At 42.4% G+C, this 27,525-nt stretch overlaps 2 protein-coding genes across 6 annotated transcripts; both read right to left on the bottom strand.

Annotated features, from left to right (window-relative positions):
- Positions 1 to 120: 120 nt before the first annotated feature.
- On the bottom strand, positions 121 to 15,532 carry LOC141439614 (brachyurin-like). The gene is made up of 8 exons (XM_074103905.1): positions 15,444 to 15,532; positions 9,943 to 9,964; positions 9,530 to 9,683; positions 8,353 to 8,501; positions 5,100 to 5,189; positions 3,095 to 3,186; positions 1,331 to 1,412; positions 121 to 277 (listed from the first exon to the last, which is right to left on the bottom strand). The coding sequence occupies exons 1-8, from the start codon at positions 15,489 to 15,491 to the stop codon at positions 159 to 161; spliced, it is 756 nt and encodes a 251-aa protein (XP_073960006.1). The 5' UTR covers positions 15,492 to 15,532; the 3' UTR covers positions 121 to 158.
- A 1,910-nt stretch (positions 15,533 to 17,442) lies between these two features.
- On the bottom strand, positions 17,443 to 26,985 carry LOC141439581 (uncharacterized). 5 transcript variants are annotated; one of them, XM_074103873.1, is made up of 9 exons: positions 26,610 to 26,985; positions 25,705 to 26,519; positions 24,775 to 25,024; positions 23,757 to 23,895; positions 23,056 to 23,235; positions 22,444 to 22,527; positions 19,114 to 19,258; positions 18,278 to 18,502; positions 17,443 to 17,651 (listed from the first exon to the last, which is right to left on the bottom strand). In XM_074103873.1, exons 1-9 carry the CDS (start codon positions 26,619 to 26,621, stop codon positions 17,456 to 17,458), a joined length of 2,046 nt encoding a protein of 681 aa, XP_073959974.1. In that variant the 5' UTR covers positions 26,622 to 26,985; the 3' UTR covers positions 17,443 to 17,455. The 5 variants fall into 5 exon arrangements, with proteins under 5 accessions (XP_073959974.1, XP_073959975.1, XP_073959973.1 ...); XM_074103874.1 differs by having other exon boundaries at positions 26,764 to 26,985; XM_074103872.1 differs by having other exon boundaries at positions 26,881 to 26,984.
- Between the last annotated feature and the right edge of the window lie 540 nt (positions 26,986 to 27,525).

Raw genomic sequence — 27,525 nt, 5'->3', positions numbered from 1 at the left:
GGATAATTAACCGTTAATAATTGCATTTTATCGGTAGCTAACCATAAATTTGGTTAATTAACGACAGCTAACTTTAAGCTAGCTTTTACAACTATAAACGTGTTGTAAATAAAACAAACGTTTATAAAATGATATTCTTTTATTGACGACGTGCTCGTTTAGTTGTCAACGATGATGATGCTTTCGGGGGCTCCGGGAGCCCTGGGGGCCTCGCGGCCCAGCTGGATGCCGGTCTGGCTGACAATCCAGTCGATATAAGCGCTGGTGCGGGTGAACACTGGGGAAAAAACTCATATTACAAGCTTTATAAGCCCTTGTATAATAAATTAATCTTTCTCTCCGTGTACCTGTTCAGCAGGGCTACTACGAAACTCGAAACTCGAAGTTCGTGTCGTGCGGTCCCTCTGACACTTATACTATTTTAATACGAGAGCGAGAGGGACGGTACGATACGAACTTCGAGTTTCGAGTTTCGTAGTAGCCCTGCTGTACCTATCGCTTACTATTTATGATGACAATAATGGCCGCAACACGCACACGGACCGTTGTAAAGTTGTAATGTATGAAACTGTATAGAAAGATGCCAAACCAGATGCGTGGCGTGCGGCGTACTGGCATCTTTCTATAAGATTGTTTTTTTGGAATCTTTTTGTATTTTTATTTCAATTCCAAATTTTTACTTTGACGGTCATCCCGTAAAACCTAAATTGAAAATACAAACTGAAATAAATAAATAAAATAAATATCATGGGACACTTGACACCAATTGACCTAGTCCCAAACTAAGCAAAGCTTGTACTATGGACACTAGGCAACGGATAAACATACTTATATAGATAAATACATACTTAAATACATATTAAACATCCAAGACCCGAGAACAAACATTCGTATTATTCATACAAATATCTGCCCCAGCCGGGATTCGAACCCGGGACCTTAAGCTTCGTAGTCAGGTTCTCTAACCACTCAGCCATCCGGTCGTCAGGAAAATAGATGCACAGGTCGGTAGGAAATATAGATGCACAGAAAAACCAGAAAAATAAGAGCATGGACTGACCAGATAAAAGCCCTAACAAAAACTTTTTTAGTAAAGATAAAAATAATTGACATAGGCTAGGCACAGAATAAGTAATAGTACAAGTGTAGTAATAGTACAAGTGTAGTAATAGTACAAGTGTAGTAATAGTACAAGTGTAGTAATAGTACAAGTGTAGTAATAGTACAAGTGTAGTAATAGTACAAGTTAGTAATAGTACAAGTTAGTAATAGTACAAGTGTAGTAATAGTACAAGTGTAGTAATAGTACAAGTGACATAGGTTAACTTACCAACGGTGCCTTCGTCTTCGCCGGCAGCCGCAACCGAACCGATCAGCACGCCGTTGTCGACCAAAGGAGCTCCCACGTCGAACTGAATTGAATATATTCATAAAACAATATTAAATTTTGGTACTGTTTGTGGTGTGCATTAAAGAATAAGGTAAACGTCCGAATGCTTGACGTGCTAATGTCTAATAAACGACACCCGTGCGGGTCGTGCGCGGGCCCGCGACGAGCGTATTCACGTGGCGGTATATGGACGCCATCACACCGACGGCGGGCGCGGGTCGGGTCGTGCATTGATACGAAATACCGCCAAGTATTTATAGCCGGGTACTCACTAGCGAGCTGTAATTGTAACCGTTGCACGTTAAGGTGGGTACTGACCAACGTTACGAGGTGTAATGTAACATGTTGCACAGCGAGCATTCGTGCAGTCAGTACTTAGTGTTACGGGGAAACCAGCGAGCAACGAGCCGCTCGTTCGTCGGTTTTTTGGCAAATCCTTTGACTGTTACGCGGTTCAGTCAGTACGCTGTAACAAGTCAGCCATCTTTACTGAGAGTGGCTGGCGAATATGGAGCACAAGTTTTGACGAGCAACATTACGCAGATTTTAAGAACACAGCGAACATGCTCAATGCGTAACATGCTCTATGCGAATGTACATTACACATTAAGAAAGGAAAGAAAGAAAATATTTATTCGTGACAAACATGAGAACAATGGATAAAAGAAGTAAAAAGAGAAAAAAAAAATAAGTTATGCATGTCACGAAATGGTCCCAAATCAGCAATCTGCCGGTCTTGCGAACGGCGCTGGTCTTCCTTATTACACCTCGTAACGTTGGTCAGTACCCAGCTTTACAGTTACCAACAATCATAGTGTATAGTAGTTCGCGAGCGTCACGCGCTGTGCTCGCAGCGAGCCGATGACGGCCAGGTACTCATTGCGTAACTGTAACCGTTGCACGCTACTGTAACCTAAAAACAGTGTGTACTTGGTTCGCAAGCCTGCCACGAGCAGAACACGTGCGGCTCGCAGTGAGCCGACGAGTGTCGGTTTCTAGAACCTCGTTACTGTATCTCTCGCTCGATGAGTATGTAACAGATGTGGTTTTGTCGGAGCCGAAAGCGGAACCAATGTTTTCAATTTAGTTTATCGGAACCACAAACGGAATCGGAACCGAAAACGGAACCGGAAGCAGAATGGAAGCCTGGGTGATAGTTACGGACGAGATGTTAAGGGTAGGTCTACTAAACCTGAGGGTCTATTGCGTAAACGTGTCTGACACACGCGCGATATCACAATCAAATGATAGTTTTCGCATATAAAAACTGTCATTAGATTGTGATAGCGAGTGAAAAGAAAAACGCTACATAATTAGCCTTCTGTTTGTTTTTGATGTACGCCGCTCATGTCCAGTCGCCGCGGTAAGCGTTGACATCCGATATAACTTCCGTTCCAAAAGTAACGGAACCGGAACCGAAACGGATGCTTAATATCAAACGGAAGTTCCGACTTGAAGGAAACGGAATCGGAGCCCCGTAACATCCCTGATGAGTACGCTCGGTGAGGGCGCTCGATGGATGTCACGAGTGAAGATCGTTTCACGCGTACACACTAGAACAGTTACAGCTCGCTAGTGAGTAATCAGCTTAATACGCCCGTCGCAGGCCCGAGTGCGACCCGCACCCGTCGTTTGTGTGTGCTCGGCTTAATACCGGATGAGTGATTCTAAAATGGAACCGCACCTTTTATGTTTACGACTTACCTTAGAGACGGAGAGATCGTCTCCAGCGACCAGGGCCAAGTCGTTGATGGTGATGATGTCCACGTCATAGCAGCTCAGGTAGTCACCAGGGGCTGCGGGACGATTATTTAGCGATTACATAATAAATATCCGGGTAACCGAGCTCCGCTCGGGCTAAAACTAGGTACCAATCGTTTTCCCAGAGATAAGACCGAGCTAGATCGATTTTTCATCCCCGAAAACCCCTACATACCAAATTTCATCGAAAACGTTGGAGCCGCACTCAGTCAGAGGCGGGTAACCAATACACCAACACCCGTACAAACGCGCGCGGTTGACTGCGCAGTTTTAACACGCCATGCCTCTTTAAAGTATCGCTTGACAAATAAAAATAATCGATGTAATAAACTATAACCACGAAGTGCGTGTGTAACCTTAGAGCGTTTTCACATTATCCGATCCGATATATATACACGCATAGCACACATACAAACTTTATCGTCCGACAGCCCACGGGCGTCCGATGGTGCCGCAAACATATCGGTGTCGGATCTGATATCGGGCCGTACAATGTAAAAGACAGGTACATATTTCATACAATTTACTTGCCCCGATATCGTATCGTCGTCCGATACCGATATCGGATCGGATAATGTGAAAACGCTCTTAGGTGTAGCGTAGGCTGATGATGTTGATGGAAATGATGATGTTACGCTAAAGCTACATCGTGCGTATGTAAACGGTTACACTTGAAGCCACCCACAACACCGTATCATACCATGATCGTAATAGGAACGTGTCTGGCAAAAAAAGCAAAAATATAATCTTTGAACTCAAAAGTATGAGACTATGGGCCCAGGCACACTTAGCGTCTTACGAGCGTCGTCGTCTAGTAATATCCCGCGTAGCGCCAGTGGCGTCTTGCGAACGTCAGCGTCTCGTTAACGCCCACGCAGCGTCGACGAGGCTTCAGAGCTTGTCCAGAAAGGGCGAATTCGCCGCGATTCTCTCGCGCGTATTACGCACGACCGTTGCATCCACAAGGTGCGTACCAACGCGCAAGCATTTGGGCACTCGATACGTGCACTCGCTCTAGAGTTCGCGCGTTAACTAGACGCAAAGAGTCTGGCGTAGTGCACGCGATTTACGCGCGTATTTTGAATTCGCGCGATGCTTGTGGACGCGATGTATTGACGTCTAGTACCTCGACAACGCGCGTATGAATTCGCGCGATACGATTCGCGACGAATTCGCCCCTTCTGGACAAGGTCTCAATAGCGTTTGTCGAATGTCGGCGTCTTGTCAGCGCTTGCACAACGTCACTGTGACGGACTGAGCGCAACGCAATCCACCGCATTTTAACAACCTCAGTTAAAACATTAGCGCCAACGAGAATACACGTACTCGTATCGTAACGTTGTAAATAGGTACGGTGAATGTGAAAATGGATTCTGACATAGAAACACTTTTGTTAATGCTATTATTGAAAAGAAAATTACGCAAGAAGAGAACCGAGAATTTAGAACGTTACGTGTATTCTCTTTGGCGCTTGTTTCTACTGAGGCCGTTGAATGCAGTGGAATGCGTTGCGCTCTGTCCGTCGTAGTGACGTTGTGTGAGCGCTGACAAGACGCCGACCGACGTTCGATAAACGCCATTGACGCCGCGTCGACGCAGCGCGGGCGTTACGAGACGTTGACGTACGGAAGACGCCACTGGAGTCGCGGCGCCGCAACGTCAACGTTGCGTCGGCGCTGCGCGGGCGTTTACTAGACGACGATGCTCGAAAGACGCAAAGTGTGCCCGGGCCCTATGCCCGCTAGCCACTAGCATCGCCGTTACGTCACAGGCACGGGGTGTCAAAAAAGGTGCCGATACCCTTCTTATGTCGACGTCGTGTCGCGTTACATTCCGTGCCTGATACATTCCTATTACGGTCATGATATGATACGGTGTAGTGTGTTAAGAAGGTGTCTGTAGACGAAGATGTGTTATCTAATGATGATGACGTTGATATGATACGTACTGTTGTCGTCGTTTTCTCCATAGGCGCAGAAGTTGCCGGACACGCCGACGTCCGCGTCCTGGGCGGGCAGGGGGATCACGGCGATATTCTCTGGAAATGGTAACAATGTTTAAAGAAAGAAATAAGGAAGAAAGAAATTTATTTTGGTTCCATCAATACAATCTTAATTATTAATAAGACTACACTAAAGCTAACAATAAAAAGCTACGTGGTGACACGACGGACACCAAAAAGGACCTCCACTCACCATGTGTTGCCACACGTTGTGCAGCAACGCTAGTTTTCTGTGGCGCCCAAACATTGAAATCCCATCAAAACATAAATGTGACATGAGAGCCAAGTTCAATATTATGATATATCCGTAGATTGTTGACTTTGACGATAAAAGAAGTGAGATCTAAATGGGTGCCAAGTGCCAAGATTTCAAGTTCAATGGTCAGTCCTGATTATTTTTTATAACAACATGTCATTTCTTCTTATAACTTAGTATAATATATTGAAGACTTGTTCAAACAGAAAAAAAAGAGTATTTAGATGCGGTGACCGAATTTGTAGGTTAGTAAGCATGGCAAAATATTTTGATACTACCCTTTCAGAACTGGTCAATACAATTGTGGTTCTTAAGATTCACTTTTTATCAAAAATATTCGTATTAACCTTTTTAGGTATGCGATAGACAGAGGAGCATAATGTAGGCACGATTCTTTCTTAATACCTAAACGTTACTTTTGTACGGCAGAGAAGCTTCTATAGCTGTACTATTTATTCTATGGTGATACCATCTGCATTTTTTTTTAATTTGCCGCGTTTTTGCAGGTACATCTTTCATTAGCCAGGCTCTATTTCTGGGTAAAAAAATAACCCGCGTAAAAAACACAAGTAATTTTCCGGAATTCAGGAAACAAATGGTTCAACTGTATTTACATTGATTCAACAATTGTGGCTGCACGGTTCTTGCACTAGACGCAGCTTTTCTCGAAGGTCCTATTCAGATATACTTAGTTATACATACTTGATCCGAAATTCTAATAATTATCCTCAAAGGTAAACTGAAGTTCGTAAGGGATAACGAATACGATACCACCAGACATAGTAGCATATACACGACGAAACACTGCACCATTTTTTAAAATTTGAAGTGAAAGAAAACATTTTTTTTAAAGGTAGCTTCCGAAAAAAAAGGTTAAGGGAATGAGCTTTTGAGAAATAATTTAATAACAGTTTTTTAAATTGTAAGACTTAAATGAGCAAAATAAAGAAGTGAAATAAATGATGAGCAGGTAAGCTGGCGAGCAGCCACGCCTTAAGGCCCTAAACACTCTTGTGAACAGGATAAGGAAACGCCGAAAATATTCGCGACCGAATACTCAGTCCTTCCTTACTCAGGTCCACCAGAATCTTACAATAGACAACTACAACACACTTACAACTACTACTTATATGTGTGTGCAGCTCAAAGTCAAAATATCTTTATTCCATTTTGGCTATAACAAGCACTTATGAATGTAAAAAAAAAACTACCACCGGTTCGGAAAAACCTCTGTTGAGAAGAATCCGGCAAGAAACTCAACGAGGTATATTGTTTTTAAAACAGATTTACAATATTATTAAATGATATCTATACAGCACAAGTATTTAACACAACTTTATTTTTAACACAGTAGGTTCGCTATTTGAAGGGATCGCTAATGCGGATCGGAATTATTTCCAAATATCCCTGTCCATGATATAATCATTAACTTTATAATACGCCTATAGCTATTTCAACTGGGTCTCTTGGGGAGCGTATTTGTGTACTTAACACCAATTGATCTATTTAATCCCAAAGTATATAAATTATGTTATGGGTAAAGAGTAACGGATAAACATACTTACCTACTTGAATAGATAAATACATAATCAAAATACATATTAAACACTCAAGACTCGAGACCAAACATTCGTATTTTTCATACAAATATTTATCTTCCCCGACCGGGGATAGGACCAAGGACCTCAAGCTTCATAGTTAAGTTCTACACACACAAGGCTATCAGATCATCAAGAAGTTGTACTGAATTACTTAAGCCCAACACACACAGACGACGCCATCACACCGACGGCGGGCGCGGGTCGGGTCGTGCGTCCATATACCGCCTTGTAAATACGCCCGTCGGGGCCCGCGCACGACCCGCACCCGTCGTCTGTGTGTGTTAGACTTTAATCATGACCAATGCCAAACCAGCCATCAAACGTCCGGTTAATAAGTAAAGTTTTGAGACTGGACTGGTGGCTCACACTACAGCCGTGAATGTAACAGGGCCACGGGTTCCGGGGCGGTGGAAGGCCGCCAACTCCGAACAGCCAACAAGCGTGTAATTAAGGGAGCCATCCAGTTCGGAACTGTAATTGTCCGAGGAAAGCCGGACATTCATTTGGCCCAGTTTTTCGGTGTTTAGCCAAACATAGACCAGGTACAAATACGGACTTTTTTATAATAATTTTAAAAAATTAAAATAAATGCATTAAACTAAAAATTTAACTGGTAATTTTTCGTTATTCTAGCAATTGAGTCATTATATTTTTTGTCGAAGATATACATAGTACCTGGGCGACCAAGCTCCGCTCGGGCTAAAACTCGCTAACAAGCGTTTTCCCAGAGATAAGACCAAGCTAGATCGATTTTTCATCCCCGAAAACCCCTACATACCAAATTTCATCGAAATCGTTGGATATATTTATATATATACAAGAATTGGTCGTTTAAAGGTATTAGATAGATGTACAGTCAAGTGTAAAAATATGAACTTATTCAAAGTTTCAAAAATAAGTACCACAGACTCTTATTGCGACGCAATAAGGCCGTAGTAACATATTTTTGAGTAGTTCGAATAGATACTTATTTTTGCACTTGACTGTACATAAGTATGCCAAGTTTCAAGCCAATTTGACCACTGGATGTGAATCAAATTTAGCTTCCAAGATTTGACCCGAATAAATAAATAAACAAACAGAGCAAGCTAAATGCAAAAAATATACTTTGATGATTTTCTTGCCAGATTCTTCTTCAAAAAAGTTTTTCCGAACCGGTGATAGGTTATTCGAAATTTATAGGCCTAAATTGAATAAAGATATTGGCGTACAGTGACTCCATCCAATCGAGGGTAGGCATCGCTGGTTTGCGATTACAGTAGCGCGCCAGCCTACCACTCAATAACGCCCCAGAATAAAGATATTTGGACTCTGACGTGTTTATTCTGACCGTTATACTCACGGGTAAAATCGACGACCCTGTTGAGAGCGACGAGGGCGACGTCGTTCCCTTCCCTGAACAGCGGGTGCACGCGGACCGCGCTTGTTTCCAACACCAATTCCGCACGGATCACCTCAATGCAGCCGAAACGGGCCCAGATGAAACGGGCACTGGGGACAAAGAACAGTTAATATTTTTCTTCTTTTTTTTATTTGAATTTTGAACAGAAAGTCGTTTTTTTTCCTCGCATTCAAAGTGTAAAGTAGAGTGTTTAACGCGAGACTAAACAACCATAATGCCACTCGAACTATATCTGCTCGGGTGGCTAAACATCTCGTGTCACTATGGCTTGTTTTAGTCCCTTGTTGAACAATCTATTATATTCAATCAGGCGTTACTTTGCGTTTGTTTTGATTTGTTAGAGTAACATCTGGTAACATGGTGTACGGTCGTGTTGCTCTGGAAATGAGCTCTCGAAACGCGTCAGCGTACATAGTGTGCTGGTGGTGATAGATCGGTTTGTGTGATTTGTGTGTGTTCTTACAGTGTGAAGGTGGAGAAACTGCATGAACGGTCGCGGGTGAACAAAGTAATTGTTTTAGTTCACGTCTTTGATCTATGTGTCAGCACTGGCAACACGCTGGTTAAAGACTTTCGTTTTATGACACTAGATACCATCTACTGATGTTGAGGCGGAAACATGCTTCTAAAACGCGACACCACGCCACGTGTATGTACTATCTGCAACTGACCTGACCATAATTAATATATGGGATTAAAAATACAAACTGAAACACAGATGCACAGAAAAAACAGAAAAATAAGACCATCACTGGGAATCGAACCCAGGTCCTCGGTAATCCGTACCGCGTGCTATACCGCTACACCACTGATGGTCAACGGTACCGACACGAATTTCCCAATGCATCTCATATCTCAGCTTGTGTTTCTTACTTAGTCACTTAAGCAGCGACGCTAGCGACATCTATGCCGTAAGCCCTCAAACTTTTTCGGCATTCCTTTGGAACTAACCGCTCACGGGATGACCGTAAAAGTAAAAATTTGGAATTGAAATAAAAAATACAAAAAGATTCCAAAAAACCAATCTTAATATGGGATTAGTACTGAACTGACACGCGTTGGATGGCGAGTCGCTAGCGTGGCGTGGCGTTGGGTATTAATATATCTTTATACTCACTCGTGTACGCATGAAGCGCTAGTAAGCAGCCAGGTGCTGTCGATGAGCGAGGCAACGCAGGTCTCTAGGAACCCGCTGGTGGATACGGCCAGACGGAGGTGGACCACCCACGGGTTCTCGCCCAGAGCGGCCAGCGATCGCTGGTTGTTGGCGACTGTCGAAAGGATTACTAAATTAGCAAGGGTTGGAGTAGAGGTTTCTAAAATAGTCCAGGTGGACCCCCAAGGGTCCACGGGAAACCAGACGAGGGTCCACGTTGGCGTAGAAAAAAAATAGATATAGCAGAAGGCGGTTTACTGAAAACAGTAAAACTGAAAGTGGTCTATAAGAAAAAAGTTTGGGAACCTCTGGGTTGGAGGCACGCCTAAATTCATATTATAAGTTTATATTTCAACCATAATTTATCAACTTACCCTGAACGCCAGTACTGCGGCCCTGAAATATAATAAGTAATAGTAAATATCATGTAACAATTAAAATAGAGAAGCCGTGGTGGCCTAGTGGTTTGACCTATCGCCTCTCAAGCAGAGGGTCGTGGGTTGGAACCCCGGCTCGCACCTCTTGAGTTTTTCAAAATTCATGTGCGGAATTACATTTGAAATTTACCATTAGCTTTGCGGTGAAGGAAAACATCGTGAGGAAACCTGCACAAACCTGCGAAGCGATTCAATGGTGCGTGCGAAGTTCCCAATCCGCACTGGGCCCGCGTGGGAACTATGGCCCAAGCCCTCTTATTCTGAGAGGAGGCCTGTGCCCAGCAGTGGGACGTATATAGGCTGGGATGATGATGATGAATTAAAATAGGATTTCCAACTATCGCCCCTAAAAGTGCAAAGCCGATTCGGAGATGCCCGAAATAAGACTTCATCATTCCAGCCTATATAAGTCCCACTGCAGGGCACAGGCCTCCTCTCAGAATGAGAGGGCTTGGGCAGTAGTTCCCACGCGGGCCCAGTGCGGATTGGGAACTTCACACACACCATTGAATTGCTTCGCAGGTTTGTGCAGGTTTCCTCACGATGTTTCCTTCACCGTAAAGCTCGTGATAAATTTCAAATGTAATTCCGCACATGAATTTCGAAAACTCAGAGATGCGAGCCGGGGTTTGAACCCACGATCCTCTGCTTGAGAGGCCATAGGTCAAACCATTCGGCCACCACGGCTTAAATAAGACTTGCTCGCTTAAAAATAGTAGAGTTCGGCATTTTACAAATTGCCTCAAGAATCTCATTATAACAATACAACATTGTAGTCATTAAATAATCTGTAGACTAGCTTTTGCCCGCGGCTTCGCTCGCGTTGAAAAAAGACTGGGTTTAACAGTTTAAAAATACAACAAGCAACATATTAATTAGCTACATATTATATGTTATTGTGCAAAAGAAAAGAAACGTAATATAACTGACAAATTGGGATACTTGTACAAATGCAGACTTATTTTATTAAGGGATCTCTACTGGTAGAGACTGGTAGGGTCAGTACCAGTCAACCTTTGAGTGGATGACAGGAACAATCAGTTAGGGACAAACAAAGAGTGAGTTTAAGAGTCAGAAATAGTAATAACTAAGTTTCTTGCGGCGCATTCTTCTTGGCAATGATGGTCTTTCCGAAAGCGCTGGTAGTTTTAAAAAATGACGTGTAAAAGTGCCCAATGCGGCCTATTTACTGAATAAATGATTTTGATTTTTTGATTTTTTGATTTTATGTACATATCTATATATAGGTATAGGTATAATCGGATTATTAGTTAACATTTCAAGCTCGTCAGATCGTTCGGTAATTTACCTGAACGGGTATTTTTCATAGAAATTATTTATCCGCTGTTAATTATATCAACTACTTAATCATTATGAGATTTAAGTGGCTTAGTTATGTTAGTTAATACAAGATAATAGCTGATATGAACTCTTCAATCAACTGGTTATCAATAGACGTCGATTTAATTGACTAATCGACTAGTATTAGGTTTTCCCGAGTCATTGAATTAAGGTTCTAGATCCTAGGGCAGAGGACGTACCTAGTTTTAGCGGAAGGGCTGAATAGTTTGGGAGTACTAGTACAGTCACCAGCATCAATACCTGACGCAACAAGTGTGCATAAATATCTGATACGACTCTATTTCTAGGGCCGTAAGGACGTGTCAGATATTTTTGCACGCTCCGCTGTGGCAGATATTAATGGTGGTGACTGTACTACTAGCTGTTACCTGCGACTCTGTCCATGAAAATTTCGTTATTGCTATACCGTGAGAACTGCCTAATAATAATGGCCAGACAATCAATAAACTGGCCCTATACTACGAAGTGCAAAATTCGAACTTCGTACCTTGCCGTCCCGCTCACGCTTAATATCATTAAATATGAGAGTGAGAGGGATGGTACGATACGAACTGCGATTTTCGAGTTTCGTAGTAGTCCCCCTGTACCAAATACGGATGTAGTTAATAATGTTTTTCCATCTATTTATCTTGCTTTTTCAATGTGGGCTATCGCGTATGAATTCGCCGCTAGAGGCGCTAGTGTAGCGTAAGGTCTCCGAAATGTCAAATCTCATAGTTTTTGGGTGAGCTATGCGGGTTTTTTTATAATTAGAATCATTTCGTGAATACTTATATATATCCCTTAAAGGGATAAGTCCGCCTTTGTACAAGTATCTCAAAGTTTATCAATTGTGTTTTGTTTCTTTTCTTTTGTACAATAAAGAGTTTACATACATACATACTTATTTTGCATTACCTGAAATTAATTATGGCAATTATGCGTTACGGGGCAATGAATGTCTGTGTTTTGAGACAGTTTTGTCTTTCGGAAACTTTTGTCCTCCCTTTTTTTTCCTAACAAAACGGGACTACGCAACACTGTGGTTGCTCTATATTTTGATGGTACGGTTTTAAGGTGTATTAAATATGATTTTAATCTGAACTTTGTTTCACGCCCGTAATAACAGACTTTGAAAGCCACACTTAAAAACCTCACGCAACGGTGGCGCCATCTAGAAAGACAAAAAACGATAGCCCTCATTAGCTTTAGTAAACTTCAGTAGGTAGGTAAGAAAGTTGAGAGAGCAAGATAAATACGAACTTTACCGACAAAAATACGATCGCAGAACATTATTCACTAGGTAAGTAAGATGTAGGTACATCTGTACTTAAGTAGTTATTAGGTACGATAACGATTTCTAAAGTATTTTTTTTTATTAGCCTATTTTTGTGTCCCACTGCTGGGCAAAGGCCTCTCCTCTCTTGCTCCACTCCTGCCTATCAAAGGCGAGCTCCCGCCATCCCACATTATAGGCATCTAAGTCGTCCCTCCATCTCCTCTTCGGTCTGCCTCTATTACGGTATCCGTCACTAGGGACCCATTCCGTAACAATTTTGGCCCAACGTTCTGGGTTCATTCGACAGACATGTCCAGCCCAGTCCCACTTCAAATTGGCCGTCTTTACGCCCACGTCAGCAATTGGAGTCTTTGAGCGCAGCTCAGTGTTTTTAATCCGGTCCGTTCTTCGGACACCAAGAATGCTACGCTCCATTGTCCGCTGGCAAACCTTGAGTTTGGACTTTTGAGCTTCTGTAAGTGACCACGTTTGCGCGCCGTAGGTTAGGATGGGCAGGACACACATGTCGACGAGTTTACGCTTTAGCGATATTCTAAAATATTAAAGACAAAAAAATACAAAGGCGGCCTGAAGGCGCATGTCTTCGTTCGTCCAGAAATAAAAAATAATTTTAACAAAATTTATGAGTTCCCCCTTCCACGTTTTTAGCTTCTCCTGATTTGACACAGGCGCGCCTGGGGCGGACAAGGATTACATTACATCCTGCCTGGGGTAGTGATGGACGAAAACATCGATATTATTCAATCTAACTAAATTAAACTGTTAATGATAATAAAGTAAATCAAACCATACCATTCCCACTTGTTCGATTGGCAGAACTATAATAGAGTTCTATAATACTTAGTACCTACCTACTGTCAATGGAACTAGTGGGAACACACCTCGTCTGCATCATGGTGTCTCGGAACTCGCATTGCATCACTGGCATCGATGTTATGCTTGGATGTTTTCCATACATCGATTTTTTTATTAGATTTGAATGCGGCTTAGGTATATTAAACAGAAAATACAAAGAATGACGTTTATTAAAAGAAACTGTCACTTGTTTGTCTCTTAGGTAAAGCGTAAAAAAAACTAAATAGGAGACAAAAATAATTAACTGTTAGCATACATTTTTGTCCTTTTAATTGCGAGTGTAACTCGTTAAAAATTCTTTGTTTAAAAAAGTGTTAAAAAGCAGGTTTGGCTCTACGATGCATCGAATAATGACATCGATGTAGAGTTAACAGAACATTGAAATGATTCGATTTATCGACACTTACATCTACTGTTTGAATACATCGATATATATAGTTTTATCCATCACTATCGCGGAGCAAATGAGGAAACACTGTAAAAATCTACCTAACCCTGAAGCTATGCAGCGCACGTTATTTATTATAGGTATACTACCTAAAATAAGTAACCAAGTACGTTTCCTGCATATTACTAGGTAATGAAAAGAGTAGGGGCCATTTCTAGTATTGATTATTTAAAATAAAAATAGAATAGTGAGTGGAGTACCTATGGTTGAAAGAGGATTAAACGAGCGCAGCGCAGGCCCTCTACCATCCCTCTCACTCTTGTATTGAATAGTATAAGTGTCCGAGGGACGGAACGACACGAACTTCGATTTCCGAATTTCGGAGTAGCCCCACTGGCGCCTAGGGCGACCGCTCCTCTGGCTCTACCCTACGAAACTAAGAGAGACCGTACGTTACGAACTACGATTTTCAAATTTCGGAGTAGGCCCTCGGATGGCCAGGGGCGGCATTATCCAGTTTCCAGTGCAAAGTTAAATTATAATAGCGCCTTTTGAGATGGCACGAAAGTGGTGTCGACAATCTCGCTTTACCTTGAGCCAGCGCTGTACGAGCGCCCCTTGACTTGCCAAGCACAACCCAACCCCAGTGCCAGTTAACATAACATCTATATTATATTCCTACATATATCTAAAAGGGAAACGTTACACAAAGTCAGGAACTGTGGTGAAGTGGAAAAGTAGTGAGTGCATTCACGACGGTGACGCCCCCCGCACTCACGTCGCCGTCGTGAACACACGCCTTTGAAAAAAATCTTCGAAAGGACGAATCTAGTCGAACGGTGCATTATAAACGTGAGTTGAACCGATTTTGTTTTTTTTTTTAATATAAGTAAGTACTTATGCCTCAGGAAAGCTTTTAGGTACCTAAACGTATCTGCCTGGTTGACCGACAATGCCTAATGGAGCTAGACTTGAAATTTGGCAGACATATTCCTTGTTTATTAAGAAAGGATTTTTCACAATCCCTAAGAGCTAGCCAATTTTTAACAGTCGTATCAGAGCTAAGCCGCGAGGTAAAAGTACGTAAGTAAGTCACCAGCATTAATATCCGCCACAGCCGAGCGTGCAAAAATATCTGACACGTCCTTCCGGCCCTAGAAATAGAGTCGTATCAGATATTTATGCACGCTTGTTGTGTCAGATATTGTTGCTGGTGACTGTACCTACTACTTTATGGAAAATATTTGTATGTCGCACGGGCCGTAGGTACTAGAATTACGAACATCGACTCATTAAAGCCCTCAGTCTTCGACTTCGGGCTTCTAATAGGCTCTCATTCGTAATTCCTTTTTTACCGCCCTTAACACACAATGTACTATTGTGTGACTTTTGAAATTATACTTTTGCTCTTCTTTGAGCTCTGCATATACCTAAATGTTGACAATATTTAAGTCAATCGAATTGTTAGAAGGGGGCAGAGATGGAGTTACAATATTTGTTTACATAGTTATTGTTAAAAAAGGTGTTAAAAAGTTACCGGTTTATTTAATTTACCTGAACGGCGGCGATCACGCACAACAGAACAAACGCGAAGCCCTTCATCTTACAGTCGTCCAACTTGCAACTGAAGTAATTACTTCTATTAATTACACCGTATCTCTATCGTCACGGCCGATAACAGGGATTATAGAAACGTTAATCCATCGATAAAATCAATTTGAAGGTACGCTATCTACCTATAAAGCTACCTGCTGATTATTTGTGGACAGGAAACGAACGCTTACTTTCAGTTCTTAATAGTGATGTGCCCATCGTTAACGATGTGTAAGTATCCGTGGGCACGGATACGGATTATAAGAGCCTACCCATAGGTAGTGCCACGAGAGATGTAGAAAATGTCACAAACAGCTTCATGAAGAACTGTTGTTGTTGTTTCTTAAAAAAAATATGGCTCTGTCCATTGGAGGACAATGTTGCCAGTGTCTAGTAGTTTTTGCCGTTGTACGGTAAAAAAAATCTAGAAAACGAAATATGAGAGGTAATGGTGGATGAACGATGACAGCGCGAATCCATGATGCATAAAATTGCATAAAAGGAGAATGAAAGTGGACGAGTGAATGTCAAAATCCTGCTGTCATTAAATGACATGTTCTTGTGTGCATGACCTCAACTCTGGTGGCACTACCTATACTAAACGCTAGCTGACGCCGGGGCACGGAGTGAGGGCGCACGCCTGCGAGTACGGATAGATACAGCAGGGCTACTACAAAACTCGAAACTCGAAGTTCGTATCGTACCTTCCCTCTCGCTCTCGTATTAAATAGTATAAGTGTTAGAGAAACCGCACGACACGAACTTCGAGATTCGAGTTTCGTAGTAGCCCTGCAGATAAAAACCGTCGCGCGTTACGCGCGTATTTAGCGCTACTCATTTTTTTTTTTTAAAGCTCCGTGCAAACCGCGTCAGCTAGCGACTTCCGCCTCAATCGCCTCATTTCCAGCCGACTGCGCGAAAAATGGCGCGGCGGTTTCTCTGCTCATTGCAGTTATTTATCTGTAAACTGTAGGTAACAGTATTTAATGATTCACGGTCTCCACCGTCTTTTTAATAAGGGCACACGAAGCACGTGTCCAGGGCCATCGGAGCTCCGTAAGTCAATCATAATCGTAAAAGTATTAAAAAGTAGAAGATTCTTTTCAAAATTTTGTAAAGATCCGAAAGATCCGCAAAAAAGAATCTGATGCTGATCTTGTTTAGGACGTATTTTAGCAAAAACGTTCCAAACCTCTACAATTATTATTTTTTTATTTTGGAACTCCTTTCAGTAACATCAAAAGCGAAATTAAAGAATAACATGAGAATGCTTTGGAACGTTTTTGCCAATTGTCCTTGAATGTCTGCGAATAGGTACGCCAAATGGCAGAAATTGGCACATCACTAGTTCTAAAACGACTTCTAAAAATCCGATTTAAGTTACCTATCATCTCCGCAAACAGCCGATCTACATGCAAGACAGAAAGTTTGAGCGACATGTAAAATTTCATAGAAAAACCATCGAGCAACTTATTAACTAAGGCCCAACTATCGCCACACATACATTAATTAGTGATTCTCAGTCTTTTCGGCAAACAGCTACAGGCATGTGTATTTCTAGCCTAATCGATCGTAATAGGTACAGTCACCAGCATTAATATCTGCCACAGCGGAGCGAGCGAAAATATCCATTGTATACTGTAGTTTTTAAGTATTTTATTTGTAATTATTTTATGTTGAAAAAATGACTTTCTGCCAAGTTTCTTGCGGCGCATTCTTCTTGGCAATGATGGTCTTTCCGAAAGCGCTGGTAGTTTTAAAAAATGACGTGTAAAAGTGCCCATTGCGGCCTATTTACTGAATAAATGATTTTGATTTTTTTTTTTTTGATTTTTATCTGACACGTCCTTCCGGCCCTAGAAATAGAGTCGTATCAGATATTTATGCACGCTTGTTGTATCCGATATTGTTGCTGGTGACTGTACAATCGTCAAACCGTTTCAATAAAACAAAACAGAAACATAGAATAAACTTTAATTTTGTTCGTTAGGACTCTTGGACCAGTCCTTCTGTTTGTCCCCCTCCTTGGGTAGCGACCAGCTCTTGGACCTGCGGGGGGGCGCCACGGCCGGCGTGGCGGGCTCGGGCTCCGCGGGCCGCGACCGGGAGCGGCGGCGGGAGCGCGAGCGGGACTTGCGCGAGCGGGAGCGGGAGCGGCTGTGGTGAGATCTGTAATTACAAATTAAATGAACAAAAGAGGAAGATACAACTGGTGACCAGGCCAAGCTGGTGGTTGCATTGACGTGGGTCAATACTAGGGTAGGCAGCGCTAGTTTGCCCCCCCAACAACGCAAACCCCCCCCCAAAAGCACCCCAAAAGCAAAATAGGGTGTTTGCGAATTACCTGTAATGCACGGACGTATGGACACATGACAGTGGCGAAAGCGAGGGACAGTGAAAGTGTTACAAAGCTGCAATTTTAATCGCAACAGTTATTGACCTGGATCGTCGACTCCGACTCTAACTCCGTCTCCGGTTGCGACTGCGACTCCAGCCGCGACTACGCGAGTAGGAGCCGAGGCATGACCTCGCGAGCGTGAATACGAGCGAGATTCTTAAGGCAAAAGGCAGTATCTCAAAAAAAACCTTTTGAGTCATTTACACTATTTAATTGTATAGCTTCTAAAGTGTAGCATAGATTTTTGTAAAACATTGTATTTTGTTATCTTGTGCTGCTAATTATTTAAGAAATCTTTATTGTTAATTTTATTCTGCATCAGATAGTATAAATAACACAGTATTTTTTTCAGGTACGCGCTTTTGCCTTAAGAGGCAGTATTAGACTTGCAACTGACCTGGATCGTCGACTCCGACTCTTGCTCCGCCTCCGGCTGCGACTACGGCTCCGTCGACTTCGACTCCGGCTGCGACTGCGCGTGTAGGAGCGACGGCGCGGGCGCGACCGCGACCGCGACCGCGACCTCGACCGCGACCGCGAATACGAGCGCCGGCGGGAGCGCGAGCGCCCGCGGTCGTCGTGCTCGTTGCGATGCTCGGATTCTGTTAGTTTCTTGAAGTATCTGGCAGTAGGAGTCTTGTTATGAAACATATTCTGCTAACTGGGAGCAAAAGCTAGATTTATGCAGGGTAAACCATACAGTAATTGGCCACGTTACAGTAATTGCCCACTTGAATTTATTATATGAAACAACAATAGTACAAATAATTTAATGATAAAACCGACTACATTATAATTAGCAAGATATTTGTTATGATTTATCACCACTTTTCTTTGTAAATTTGTGATTTAATTGAAGTGGGCTATTATTGTATGGTTTACCTATATCGTGTAGCTTAAAAAAATCGCATTAGATGGTATCATTGTGTTGTTCGATTCCGCATCGATAGATGTGGGGCCCTAAGAGAAACATCAAAAAACTCACTGTTTTTACGCACATTATGTATGTGGTTATGTAAACTCTTTATTATAGAAAAGAAAAGTAGCAAAATACAATTGACACGCTTTGAGATACTTGTACAAAGGCGGACTTATCCCTTTAAGCCTTTAATGCACATTAATTACGGACTTCAAAAAAACGTCATAAATTAAGAACGAGTTGTCATTCATGGTGATGATGTACAAGATGATGGTGATGGTGATGGTGATGATGACTTATCTTGCGATACTGACCGGTAGTACTGCTGGCTGGCGTCGGGCCCCTCGAAGTAGGGCATCCTGACGCCGCGGCCGCGCCCGCGCCCCCGGCCGCGCCCGCGCCGCGTGTAGCCCTCCGGCGGCGGGTAGTACTGCCCGCGCACCGGGTAGTACATAGACGCTGCGTAGTATACCATTACGTTAGGGGCGCACAAGGCGCCGTCCTAATGAAGGTTTCTATTTCTATGACTGACTAGGTGATGACAACTTTGACATTTGCATCACGTATGTGTTTGGTGGAATCCCACTAAGGCACTTGTCTCACCGCCAGCGAGGAAGCGATTGGCTATCGACTATTTTCTCGCTCAAGAAACGAACAAAAGATATAAGATCCTGTGTGAGTAAAAGAGACACATATATTAATAGTTGATCGCTGGCTGTTCACACTGTCGGCGAGAACTCGCTCTTACATCTTTTGTCGCAGCGACAAGAGCTATAAAACTCGCTGAGCTATAGATACTCGCTCAGCGATGTCAGCTTGGCGGCCGCCCCGCACGAGCGAGTCGAGTGGAGCGAGTAATCGCCCGTCGCACGCGAACACTCGCTTACAGCCGAGCGACAAAACTACACTCGCTTCTCGCTGCTCGCCCACTCGTTTCTAGTTACTCGCTCTACTCGCTTCTCGCTCATCGTCGGCGGTGGGACAAGTGCCTAATATTATTTATAAACTAGTCGTTACTCTCGACTCCGTCCGCGTAGTATTCGTTTATCGCTATCCCGCGGGAACTATGCAACTTTCCGGGATAAAAACTACCCTATGTCCTTCCCCGGGGCCCAAACTACACATCATACATATTGAGTCCCGGGGAAGGACACAGAAAAGTTTTTATCGCAGAAAATTGCGTAGTTCCCGCGGGATAGACGCCAAACGAATTCTACGAGGACGGAGTCGCGGGCAAAAAGCTAGTTACTAAATAAGCAAGTAAGACTATACTTAACGTCAAACGGACCTTACGATACTAACGCCATCTAGCCATATTTCGCCTGTCAAGAATCCCTCATTAGGTAAATATTTTCATTGGACCTGTGAATCATTGCGCGAGCGCTGGCCCAATAGGACTGTGCTTTCGTAGTATTCGGCACTATTTTATGACGTTGTTGTGTGGGTGAAAAAAAAACATTAAACTAATCTTTAAGCCGAGTTTAGACTTGCAAGAAAAATCGTGCAAGTTGCATTACATTGCGACGCTCGATTGACCACTACAAACTCGTTGCCTTTACGGCCTCGCAATGTAATGTATTTAGCACTAATTTTCTTGCAAGCCTAAACTCGGCTGGAGAGGGGAACTCTGTTTAGCTGAAATGAATAATACTATTCGTATAGTATTTTTAAGGGCGTAACGTGCGCATTACACAACCGAAATGGCGGCTGGATTCTTTACTACACTACGAATTATTTTGTGTTCAAAATAGTCTCGTATCATACACACACTGTTCTGGCATAAGTATTACGTCAACCCACTCCGTTGCTTAGGGTTAGCGGTCAAAATGATGTAATAAGTATTTGAAAATTAAATAAATAGTATGTTTCATAATCACAACCCAGATATGGTGTCTTATCTAAACAAAAAAAAAACTTTATTAGTTACGAGTCCAGCCGTGATTCGAGCTGCGAATTACGCACCTTACTAAACGAAGAACAGCCGGATATTGTCTGTATAAGGGTACAGCCGCCCACGTCACGCATATGTACCAGTCATTTTGTTTTGCTGCTTTATTTTAATGCAATTTAAATAATTGTTTGACTCAGCACTTTTACTTTGTTTCTCCTCTACCACAAATGCAAGACAGCTGCGTATTCTTGCACTCGTTTGCTTGCATTTGCTTGCATCAGGCCCTATACTACAAAAATCGAACATCCCGCCGGCCCTCTGACGCAAATATTATTTAAATACGAGAGCGGGAGGGACGGTATGATATGAACTTCCTTGCACGTGCGGTAGCGGGTTGAAAGTTAAAAGTTTTTAGTTCAATGAAACCGAATACTATGAGCAATATAATAGTTCGAAAAGACGCGAAAAAAAGTTATATTAACTATTTGTACTAACTTGGAAAAGTGGTATCAATAAACAAATATTTTATGACAAATAAACCGATTTGGAACGTCTCATCACGGATCTGGAAACTGGACTAATGAGATATCGGTTTCTAGTGTACCACGGCCGTTTTCTAGAAAAGAGGAAACAGATTTTTGTAGAAAAATTCAATCGTGCCACACAATTTGCGTGATTGTTGTTTGTGATCGTTAATATCGTGCAAAAAGCGGATTTAAGACACCAAACAAAGTTCTACTCAAGTTTTTTGCACAGCCAAGATTGAAACCTGAAAATTTAACTTTTTTTCCATATAAAACGAGGCATTGCCAACCCTAACCACGAACCATCTTAGGGTTGTCAACGCCTCTTGCTGAAATTTCATAGAAAATATTACATTTTAAAAATACATATCATTAAAATTTATAACACATTTGGCAGTTTCAACCCAAGTGAAGGGTATTTCTCATTTCCATGGATCTCACTACCGTGAATGTAATTAAGTTTTCTAATATTTCTAGACAGTGCTGCTAATGTTATGATGGATTCACAAATTACTTATGTTTATGTGAACCTATCACAAGATTAATTTTCATTTTAGAAAGAAGTACATCCATGGTAGTGACATCAGTGAAAGTGACTGTGCACAAAAATGAGAAATACCTTTATGTGCGGGGTTTTCACTAACGCTCGAAAACGGAGCGGGTTCTGTAAGGACTCCGACTAATAAGCAATAAACTGCATATAAGGACATGCCATAAGGCCGCTTACTGCCTTGGCGGTGCTGTTCCAATGCAGTACGTACCACTTCGAACCGAGATTGTTAAGTCACTGGCCACTGTTCATAATTTAGCAGAGTTAAACATACTCGAAGTAAATGTCATTAATAAACCAGAAAAGTATATTACACGGCCAAATTACGAACAGTGGCAAGTGGCTCAACAATCCCTGTTCGCGACTGTACAGCGTCGCACTGGCAGTACAGTTGAGATGACGTTTGCCAGCCGAGCCCCAGCCTGCGAGGGCCCCCCACGGGCGGGGCGGACGGGGGCCTCACGTGGGCTAGGACCCAGCTTTTGCGATATAAAGTTTCGGGCCCCGGACTTATGAATTTCCACGAGGTAATTTAACGATATTATTTAAGTCATGACTAAATTATCAGAGTTAAGTTGAAAGAGGCGACATCCCTAGTGAAAATCTTGCTTTAGGGTTGACACTGCCTTTAAGCTATAGTAACGAATGCATACAGTAATCATTCTAATGATACTCATACTTTGCGGGAACGGGTATCCGGGGGGCGGCACGGCGGCGAACGGGTAGCCGAAGCCGTACGGCGGCGCGTGCATGCCGTACATTCCTGGAACGAACGTTAAAGCATTAAGGATGCATTCTTACGCATAAGCTTGTTATTGTCTCAGCATACTACGCATCAAGTCCATCCATTTAAGACCTAAGATGTCACGGATAGATAGGCAGACATTGTCATCAAACATATAACGCCTCTATTTTTGAGTGAGGAGTTAATAACTAGTAATAGCCATACCTAAATGCATGGTGTACAGCCGAAGAAACTAATTCATGTATCAGGGTGAAACCTTTTCATAATCAATTTCACTATGATTTCCTTGACAAAACTATGACAAGGAAATGACATGAAATATATATTTTGGATGTCAACATGACATTATTAGTATGAAGTTTCGCCTTGGTTGATAATCGTTTGCATGGTCATAACATAAAACAATAATGCCAATAATAATATCTGTCAACTTGAAGTTCGACTTTAGTGACATATTCATTTGAAAAACTTGTTTAAAAATTGGTAGACCACTTGTGATGGTACATGATTCCGTTTGTTCAACTGTACATGGAGTTTGACACTCACCAGCAGCCTTCGAATACTCGAGCTCCCGTTCGGGCGTGGTCAGTTTCTCGACCTTGACGGGCTTGCGGTGGTCGCGATCGCGGTCGCGGTCGCGGTCGCGGCTGTCAGAGGACGCGGAGCTCAGGGACGAGTCGCGGCGAGGCTTCTTGGTCTCTAGCGCCGAGCGGATAACTATGCGGCCTGGAGAGCGAACATTTTTATAACTAAGACTAAAATTAAGAGAAACTAAAATATTTAAATTTGTTTGGTAAAGTCCTGACGTTTACGGCACGTCACTGCGATTCCGTATTTTAAGCAGCGGTGTAGAGAGCATGCGATAAAAACGGTGCGCATACGGTGCGTCACTGCGATTCCATGCCGTCACCGTTTTTAAAGCAGCGGTTTGGTCGCACCTTAACGCCTGATTCAATAAGTTACTCAAAGAATAAGTTGGCTCAAAGAATTAGTTCGCTGAAGTGGCGTTGGGCTGGCTATGTCTGTCGCAGGACCGATGAACGGTGGAACAGTCCGAGCACACGGAGGGAAAACGTAGTGTAAGCGTCCTGACCTGAGGCACGGTGGACGGATGCCCTTAAGGGGTTCGCCGGCCGCGGATGGATGCGATGGGCTGAAGACAGTGTTGTGGCACGCCATGGAAGAGCTGATGATGATGAGATGACCCTAAAAGCTAGGGCGCCCAAGCCCTCATCTCAGGTACTGACCGTCAAGAGCGTGCTGGAAGCGATCCCTGGCGGCGTTTAGCGCGTCCTCGCAGCGTCGCTTGCCGCGCTCCACGAGGCGCGCCCGCGCCGCCCGCTCGCCCGGCACCTGCCGCCCGTTCATCTGCAGATCCGGTCGCAACTGGAACAGGACAGAAATACTCATAACAACATGAATCAGTATCAATGAGGGCTATCGTTTTTTATCTCACTAGATGGCGCACTGTTGCGTGAGGTTTTTAAGTATGGCTTTCAAAGTCTGTTATTACGGGCGTGAAAACAAAGTTTAGATTAAAATCATATTTAATACACCTTAAAACCGTACCGTAAAAATATCGAGCATGCCACAGTGTTGCATAGTCCCCGTTTTGTTCGGAAAAAAGGGGGGACAAAGGTTTCCGAAAGACAAAACTGTCTCAAAATACAGACATTCATTGCCCCGGAACGCATATTTGTCATAATTAATTTCAGATATTGCAAAATATTCACAAATTTATTCTAATTATAAATAAACCCGCGAAGCTCACCCAAAAACTATGAGATTTGACATTTCGGAGACCTCACGCTACACTAGCGCCTCTAGTGGCGAATTCATACGCGATAGCCCTCATTCACATAGGTACAGACAGGCTTTGGCCAAAGCACTTGGAAGGATGATCGTTTTCACTAGTTCTTTCTATGGTGTAGGATAGTGATAGAAAGAGTGTGTGAGGGTCATTGTTCAAAGAGTTTATATTAATGATTTACGTGGGCACATTTTTGATGACATGGTAGAAGATTCTGTTAGAGTTTCCAGGTTATTTGGTAGAAGTACAGAATGTCTAAAAAAAATACAAACAAATAGATAACCTCCTCCTTTTTTTTGAAGTCAGATAAAAATAATTGAAAATGTCATCAAATTTTACAGCCTACTCATAACAAACTGTGACCATGAAAATTGAGGCAGTTGTAACGCTAGAATGACCTGTGATACCCTCGTCATGTCGTCAATGAAGGGTCGAAAATACCCTTTGATTCTCACCTCTATTCTCTTAAACAGCTCCTCAATCAGCCTCATGGCCTGCAGCTTTTTCTGTGCTTCGAGCAGCTTCCGCCTCTCTTCTGCCACCATCCCGTTGAGGTCTACATCTTCCCGCTGCATCAGTTTGGCTAGCTGCTTCTTCTTCCTCCTCTCTTCTCGCTCCCTCATCTTCTCCAGTTTCTCCCGTTCGGCGTGCTCATATTTTTGTCTTAAAGAGTGGAAAATTATACGTGAGACGGTTTCTTTTTGTCTGAAAGAGATGTACAGATGTAATGCATAAAGGTTTTCCATTGTATTTTATCGGAAAAGTTCGCATTTTTCGTGCTCTCAACAAGCTTCAGTACTCATCATACCTCCGCACATTTTTCATTTTAACACTGCCACAAAATAAGTTCCATAAAAATGTGTATGAAAATGTCACTCATTTAATACAATAATTGATTGACACTTTGGGGCCATCATATTCCGATCGATATCCCACTTTTCCCAATGAAAAACCATTATGAATTACATCTGTAAGGGGCTTACACAAGAATAGTGTCTGACTGTTGAACTATATAATATGCAGAAGAGACGGGGATTAAATAAAGGCGTTTTATTAATTTTTTTGCACATGTGAATGGTTTTAATTTAGTTCCATTGATAGCTGTGGTGCCCTAGCTGTTTGATGTATGGGTTCTCTTCTCTGTGCTTGCAGAGATGTGTTTCTCAAGATTAACATGTGAAATTTTATTTTAAATGTTATCTTGGCCGAGGAACATTATAAATCTGATTTAAAAATCTCCATACAAAAACTGAAAGGGTAAGTGAGATGGAATATGCTTGCATGGTTGATTTAGTCTCATTTTCATTGTTTGTTAGTATATCCACTTACAATTAGATAAGAGATTTTGATAACCTTATTGTAGAAGAAGAATTACAGAAGCTCACCTTTCCTTAGCTTCTCGCTTGGAGATCTTCTCTTTCTCCATTCTCTCTTCATCGTCTTTGGCCCTCTGTCGTGACAAGAGCCGTTCCCTTACGATGGCACGCCTCTTCACAGCTGCATCTGTCATATGCTTTGTTTTATCAAAGTCCACTCTTATACCGCACCACTCTGCCATATCGTCCCTTTTTCTTAGCAACTTTCTCCCTCGTAGAGCGTCCATGCACCGGACAAAGCCAACATATTCATTGAACTGGATGTACGCTTCAAAATATAGAGCTTGTTCTGAGGGAGGCGTTGTGATACCTCGCATTGCAGCCTTCATTTGTAACCGAAATGGATCAGCCACAGGTACATCTGCTTGACGTATACTGCCAAACTTCTCAAAAACTTTTTTTACTATGCTCTCAGATGGAGGTGCATCCTCATCTCGATCCCGTTCATGCACGAACCAACGGATTGGGAGATTGGCTATGTGTAATGTGTCCGGACGCTCTCCGGGCTTCATCTCATCCATGTCTGTTGCGTCACGGAAGAAGGAATCCCAGGAATGCCGACTTGGGAAGTCCGACTTTGTTTCAGCAACCTTGACTTTAAGAGGGTCCGGGTAGTCATTGAGCTGAACTATTCGGTCTTCGAGCCTCGACAGCACTCGCTCAAGCTTCTCCCGGTTCTCGAGTTCCGCGTCAAACCGTATCACTTCCGAACTATGCTTTGACACTTTTAACACCGAAAACGCGTCAGGTTGGATCATTTTTCGTAATTTCTCCATCAATTCCCAGTTGGAGATGGATTTCCCGTGGACCTTGTGCGCTGGTAACTGGATAGAAATGTTTAGCCTGGCGAACGACTTCAAATACAAACGCTGGGGCAAGTACAGCGCCACAGCGTCTGATGTATCCCTACAAACCTGGATGTTCATTGTGAACCTAACCTAACTACCTAATACACATACGACAATACAATGGAAAATGATCTACAGATACACAAAATGGAATGAAAAACGACAAATCTTAACACAAATTATGCAAAAATACAATGAAAGTAACAATAATTGAAATGACCAAAGTAAGACTCGACAAAAGCTCCCATCGTTCCAGCAGCTTAGGGTTCTATAAAGAGTATAATATTTCAGTTTAAACAGCGGCACGTTTCACTTAAATTATTCTTAAAAACTACACATTTGAAAAGAAATTAGAAATCGTCATTTATTCCAATAATCTCCATTTTTATATTTTATCTGTTTGTTTGCTGAATTGAATAAGAATTGAATTCTGAATTGAGTTGACATTCCATACTAGCGCCGCATTTTGGGCCAATTACGTTGGCAAAGTATAACTAGATCGGTACTCTGATTGGTCGGCAAAACTGTCAGCCAATGAAAAGTATTCATCGAAAACAATTGACTAGTTTCGTTATACGCAAGTTACACATTTTATACAAAAAAAAAAAAAACGCAAACTGAAATACACTGCTGCTTTGTTTTAAATTCTTGTATCGCGTACCAAATTTTTAGGCAATTAACAAGTGTGCTACATTTTCTACTATGATTTTCTATATACATTTTCATTACTGTCAAATACCCTTCCCTAACCTTAGCAAATACCGCAGAGCTACTACGAATTTCTGTACAACTAAAATCGAAGTTCGTATCGTACGTATGTACCGTCGTCCCGCCGACACATTCTGCGCCGAACTTAGATTATATATAGTACTAAAATAGATTATATAGTACTAATAGAATATATATTTTATAGTACGTTTTATATAGCCTAAGGCGCCGACACTTATAATACAAGAGTGAGTAGAACGAACGGTGCGACACG

This window comes from Choristoneura fumiferana, chromosome 21, assembly GCF_025370935.1.
Source record: "Choristoneura fumiferana chromosome 21, NRCan_CFum_1, whole genome shotgun sequence".
NCBI classification, from domain to species: domain Eukaryota; kingdom Metazoa; phylum Arthropoda; class Insecta; order Lepidoptera; family Tortricidae; genus Choristoneura; species Choristoneura fumiferana.
This window is presented reverse-complemented; position numbering and strand designations above follow the sequence as displayed.

Excerpts from the sequence above, each read along its gene's own strand:
- LOC141439614 (XM_074103905.1), bottom strand. The coding sequence starts at position 15,491 with ATGAAGGGCTTCGCGTTTGTTCTGTTGTGCGTGATCGCCGCCGTTCAG. Across the intron at positions 9,684-9,942 it reads CCGCAGTACTGGCGTTCAGG|TCGCCAACAACCAGCGATCG; the intron begins GTAAGTTGATAA and ends TCCTTTCGACAG. Across the intron at positions 1,413-3,094 it reads ACGATCTCTCCGTCTCTAAG|TTCGACGTGGGAGCTCCTTT; the intron begins GTAAGTCGTAAA and ends TATTCAATTCAG.
- LOC141439581 (XM_074103870.1), bottom strand. The coding sequence starts at position 26,621 with ATGAACATCCAGGTTTGTAGGGATACATCAGACGCTGTGGCGCTGTAC. Across the intron at positions 23,896-24,774 it reads AGCTGTTTAAGAGAATAGAG|TTGCGACCGGATCTGCAGAT; the intron begins GTGAGAATCAAA and ends GTCCTGTTCCAG. Across the intron at positions 19,259-22,443 it reads CGGATACCCGTTCCCGCAAA|CGTCTATGTACTACCCGGTG; the intron begins GTATGAGTATCA and ends TATACTACGCAG.